This window comes from Bactrocera latifrons, unplaced genomic scaffold, assembly GCF_001853355.1.
Source record: "Bactrocera latifrons isolate USDA-ARS-PBARC rearing strain unplaced genomic scaffold, ASM185335v1 scaffold_99, whole genome shotgun sequence".
Classification (NCBI taxonomy): Eukaryota; Metazoa; Arthropoda; class Insecta; order Diptera; family Tephritidae; genus Bactrocera; species Bactrocera latifrons.
In genome coordinates, this window is record NW_017537700.1 from 112,335 (window position 1) to 117,962 (window position 5,628).

General features: G+C 40.4%; 1 protein-coding gene across 2 annotated transcripts in view; it reads left to right on the plus strand.

Moving 5' to 3' along the window:
* LOC108978029 (angiogenic factor with G patch and FHA domains 1) overlaps window positions 1-5,498 on the plus strand; it is an 8,904-nt gene extending 3,406 nt beyond the window's left edge. The window contains exons 3-11 of one of the 2 annotated variants that reach the window (XM_018948104.1): window positions 1,001-1,143; window positions 1,267-1,383; window positions 3,469-3,507; window positions 3,633-4,134; window positions 4,258-4,418; window positions 4,482-4,815; window positions 4,882-4,996; window positions 5,058-5,163; window positions 5,229-5,498. In XM_018948104.1, the coding sequence (XP_018803649.1) occupies window positions 1,001-1,143; window positions 1,267-1,383; window positions 3,469-3,507; window positions 3,633-4,134; window positions 4,258-4,418; window positions 4,482-4,815; window positions 4,882-4,996; window positions 5,058-5,163; window positions 5,229-5,396 (1,685 nt within the window). In that variant the 3' untranslated portion in view covers window positions 5,397-5,498. The remainder of the gene's footprint in view (window positions 1-1,000; window positions 1,144-1,266; window positions 1,384-3,468; window positions 3,508-3,632; window positions 4,135-4,257; window positions 4,419-4,481; window positions 4,816-4,881; window positions 4,997-5,057; window positions 5,164-5,228) is intronic. The other variant, XM_018948105.1, reaches the window with a different exon arrangement.
* Window positions 5,499-5,628: the final 130 nt, after the last annotated feature.

The following is a 5,628-nucleotide window of genomic DNA, read 5'->3' on the forward strand; positions in this document are numbered from 1 at the left end:
AACTTCTACACATGACTCCATCCTCCAAGAATCTTGCAAAGAAATCTCAAACAATTCCAACTGACAGTTCCAATTTATGCTTAGTATCAATTACCGTTAGCTTAGTAATGCTAGCAATGCCAGTTAATTAGAGTTCGAAAACTATTATTTACAAATATATCAGTTAATTAGTTTTCGAAAACTGCGCAACAGCATTTTCGTCCGCAAATCACCCATTGTACAASTTCATATATAATTTCTACAAATAAACAAATGTGCGCGCAATTTCTCGCCGCATTAGAAATGTTTAGTTTTGGTGTAAAATTACATGTAGACACACATACACGCACACAAACGCCTTTTGTGCACATGCGAACAACCATATGCATGTATGTATGTGTGGATGTACTTGCCCTCTCACACCATACAATTAATTATCTGAAAATTTGATTAGAAAAATTACATGTAGTAATATAAGAAAGCATCCTATATTGTCAATAAATCAACCAAGAACTTGGTTTCCACAAAAACTAGAAACTATTAAGCGAACTAGCACTGATAAGGAGCGCCAAAGCAAATACATCGCATGTCGCAGTAATCCCCGGTATTGTCGTCTTCGCTGCCATTTTTTTTTTTACTATTTGTTTGTAAATATAACAGTAAAGTGCAGTGGCAAAACAGTAGAACTAAAATTTTATCCCCAAGTTATTATAGGCTGCATTTTACTAAGACGAGTCAAGTGGGCTCGCAACATTTTATATTTATTTATTYTGTTTTTAATTAATTAGTTTTATTTTTTCATTTTGTACAAGCAACGTCACACTTTGATCATTTATATGTAATTTTGTAAATATCTAGTTTACATTAGTGCCAATAAAGATAGTGCAAGGTGTAGATGTGAGCAGTTGCATGTCTTGCTTTCGACTTTACTCGCGACATGGCAAATTCTTTTTGACTTCTTTCTTTTTTAAATAATTTACTGCTTTTATATATGGAATTTCTGTATTTACTTTTGCCGTAGATAATGCAGCTGCTATTACCGTAGACAATTTTGTGGATGATATTCGTCGTGCCGCCGAACAGGCGCAAAATTTGAATGGTTTCGTCTATGAGCCCACATCCGGTCTGTACTATGATCAGAAGACCGGCTACTATTATAATGCGGTAAGTTTAGTACATTTCGGCTATAAATGCGTAAGCATTGCTTACGGCAATAAAGAAGAAGAAGCTTAATTAATAACACTTGTATTTTATATATAATAAATACTTTTTTTATTATTCCACTAGGAATATGGTCTCTATTACGATGGCAATAACGGCTGTTATTACAACTACAATCAAGAGAAAAATGTTTTTGAGTTTCATTCGCAAGTTCAAGCACAGCAAATTCAGAAAGCTGCAGAGGTAAGTTCGTRGCATATTTTGAAGCTTTATATAGTCTGGTTGGCGGGCAGTTAAAAAGCGTAGAGTTAAGTTTACTTTGATTCCGTTGAAATTTTTATAGGCACGTGATTCGAAATCTTTGGTAATTAGTAGCAGTACTTAAGTTAGTAACCAATCTGTGAGTAATTAATGGATTTTTGGTATCCTCTTTTAATGTAATGCTCGCACGTTCGATATGTGTTGCATACTTTTAGGCGCACTCCTAATTTAGGAACTGCTATATAAAGTTTTTTGTAGGCTACTCATTCCAATAACATAAAAAAATAATAATAATATAAAGAAAATATAGGAAAACTTGGTATTATGACTCCAGGTTTTTGTAATTCCTTTTATGCCCTTTCCAAGATATATTAAGTGTGTATCGAAGTTTGTAACACGCAGAAGAAAATGTGGGAGACCCTTTGTATATATATTTCGTAAAGATGTATGGATGATCGCGTAGGTGATCTTTACACCCAAGGTATGAAATGCTTCAGGGTAATTAGTCTAACTTCCTTTTTATTAAAAAGTATGGAACAGATCATGGCTCATGAAATTAAGTCGAAGGAACTGAAAATTGCACCGCTGCTTGTGAACCAGCATGCTTACAGAGCAGGAGATGTGTATAAGAGACAGGCTTGTGAACCAGCATGCTTACAGAGCAGGCAGATTAAGCAAATACTACTACAGAGTTCGCTGGAAGGAGGGGAAGTGATGGTGTGCGCCTTCCTAGACCTCGAAGGTGCCTCTGACAACACGTTTTACGAAAACGTAGCTAGAGCAGTGCAGGAATGTAGCAGCACCGATGCGCTAGGATTATTTTCGGTACTAAAAGAGATTGCCGACACAGTAGAGTACTATCCCCCCCTGTAATGAAGCCTGGTCGTATGCACGAGTTACTAGTTATGCTAACTGTCAATGGGATCCGCTGTCAAGTTTACGCGGAAGATATTGTTATTACACCCAGAACTCCAGGGCCTGGCTAAAGGATGGTGCAGAGAGGTTAAGTGGAATATCAACCACTCTCAGACGACCATCGTTCCGTTCTCGAGACGTAGATGCCTGCCCGGCCTCACAAACCTTACCCTTGGAGCAGAGAGGTAGAGATGATCAACAGGACAGATATCTTGATCTCACACTGGATTCCACTCTGCGGTGAAAGCAGCATATTGACCTGACCGTGGGCAAAGTAACTAAGACACTAGTGGTGTGCAATCGACTAGCTGGTAAACCCTGCGGCTGCATACCAAGCATCGTTAACTGGTTGTACATCATGATCGCGCGACCAATAATTACATATAGAGCGATGGCTTGGGCCTCAATGCACACTTGTCCGACTGGCTGCACTTAAAGTCATATTCAAAACCAGGGGCTTCACCAAGTAATCGGATCAAAATTAGATCAAATCCCTACTGGAGCAGGTGTGTAGAGGGCGGCTGAATAGCCTAGCGGAACCTAACCAAGTACACCTCATTTCGGTGCCCGGTCATAGTCGAGAACGAACTGGCTGCTGAGCTCTCCCGCTCCCGGCAGCGATCTGAAACCTTCATCGCGGTGGGTCCCCATACCATAATATAACCTCAACAGGTTTAAATATGTAATCAACATCGCTAGGGACAAATCTACAGACGCGGGTTGAAGGCCCTTGGATCCATGCTTCCAAATAGGAATCAAATCGCTTCGCTTCGACTTTATCTGAGTTTCCTGCGGCTAGGTGGGTCTTTCTGATTTGGGAGAGGGCACATTAGGTCGCGGTACATTCCTCATTTACCAATCTAAGTTTCTGTTTGTCAGGAATTTTTAGTTGTGAATTAGTTTTTTCCAACCAGATTTTACATAGGGAGCTGGCCGTTATTCGTCCAGTTTATTTCAGTCTGAATATTTTAGTTGCTAACCTTCTTTCTCCAACTAGTTCAGTATTCTGGAAATTTACCGACTACTTCAAGGTTAACTGCTCGCTAGAAATGTGCTAGAAATAAATAATTTTACAAAAACAAAATACATCTTTTACTTAAGCGTTAATAATTTTTTTTGTATGCGTATGGTATATTTTCTCCTCTCTTGCAGCGCAACAACGCCAGTGATAAAGATGTGCTAACGAATTATGTAAATAATTCACTTTTAAAACGTTTTTCAAAACTTAACATTAACCGAATGCGTAGCAATGCATTAGGTAAGCTTGGTAGCGTGAAATGTCGATGAAAACGCGGATTTCTTTTCTACTGTTGCAGGATGATTTCGATGCGGACGAGTTGGTGGCGTTCGACGAGTTCGGCGGCGTCATAACCGATCAAGAGCGACTGCGTAAAATCAAAGAGGAGCGACGCCAAGAGCAAAAAGACGAACGCATTTGGCGTAAAAAGAAMAAATCGAAGAGCATAAAGGCGGCCAAGAGCGAGAAGCTTGCCAAATCTAAGAAGCGCAAACATAAATCGAAGAAGCGTAAACGCGCACGTAAACACAAGCATGCGTCGAGTGATTCCTCGTCCACTGCTGATGAGAGTGATGAACGTGATGAACAGCCAAGCAATAGGAAGAGTAAGAAGCGTGCGCGCAGGCGCAAGTCGTGTGACGTTGAGGACGGTGAGTTGTCTGAGTCCAGCAGCAGCAGCGACAGCAGCGGAAATGAGAGCGATAGTGAGGATAGCCGTAGCAGTGGTGATGTTGATAGGCATGCAGAGGGGAAGGAGGGCAAGGGAGTTGCTACTTTTGCTAGCGGTGGGCGCTTTCAAGGTTTGTTTAATTTAAGCAATGAAAAGAAATTCGCGTTTAAGTCCAACTTAGATGCCTTTATATTTTGTATTATTTTTTGGAAAGCACTTCTTCATATAATAAAGAAACTTCATCAACTTTTAGATATAGCCAAAAAGTATCCGCCTTCACTGCGCATCATTGTGCAGGAAAGCAATTTGGAGGCTCTCAAGGTGGGTAGTCTGAGTTTAATCACATATAAGGGCGGCAGTTTAGGTCGCGAAGGCAACCACGACGTCATAATACCGGATTTGAATGTGTCCAAGGTGAGTTGGCTGCATTTCCGAAACAAAATAATTAAATATTTTACAACTTGAATATTTCCCCAGCTACACATGAGATTCCACTACGATCATAAGCAGAGTATTTACAAGTGCACCGATCTGGGCTCACGTAACGGCACCGTGCTGAACGGCACACGCATGTCAGCTTCCAAGCAAGAGAGCACCGAGTATGATTTGGTGCACGGCAGCGTCTTGCAGATCGGTCAAACGAAGCTGTTGTGTCACGTGCACGAGGGTAAYAGCACTTGCGGCTTGTGTGAGCCGGGCTTATTGATTGAGACGGCACGTGAAAGCAGCGCCACGGCAGGCAATACAATAGTGCTAACGCATCGCGAACAGCTGAAGAAGCTGCAGAAGAAGTATGGCTTGGAGAAAGAGAGTGCGTGAAGAGTACATGAAAAAATATTTGCAGACATTTATTTCTATTTATTTTGGTTGCTTCTAGAATTTGTGGAGGGCAAACAGAACGTCGGTAGCTACAATGATCGTGCCGCAACGCGACGCATACAAGTGGGCAGCTCAACGGATGGCGAGAAAACGCAAGCCGCCTCCGTGAATACGTGAGTATAAAGTTATTKTTTATAAGGTTTTAAAAAWTTTTTAATGAAATATCATCGCTAGTGAAATATCTTCCGACAATAAGGGCTTCAAGATGCTCTCCAAACTCGGCTGGAACAAGGGTGAGGCTTTGGGTAAAGCAAGTGATGGCTCAGGACTCTTGGAACCGGTATGTATGCTTGCCTTTTTATTTCTTTAGTAATTTTGCTAAATGCATATACTTTGTTTTGTYAGATTAATGTCGCATCCAATGAGGGTAAGACTGGTTTGGGTTGCGGTGCGGCTACATCCGTTAGTGTTGCGCTTACCAACGCTGATAAACGCAAGATCGCGACTTGGAAGAAGACACAGGCACGCTACCAACAAACCGATATTTTCGAAGACAGCGRTAATAGTTCGTAATGCATTTATGTTCTTAATAATGTTTGTGGCTATGTAGAAGTATTTCTAATAATGGAACTACCTTCTTATAAAAGTTGTTTTAATGCAAATACTTGTATATTAGGCATGTATCACAATAAAAGAGGTATTAAAACTATTTTCTCTTTATCTTGTACCCTGCAACATTTGAAAAACCAAGAAAAATTGTCAACGGCTGCATGACTATAGGCTTTTGTTTTTTAATTTTTTTTTT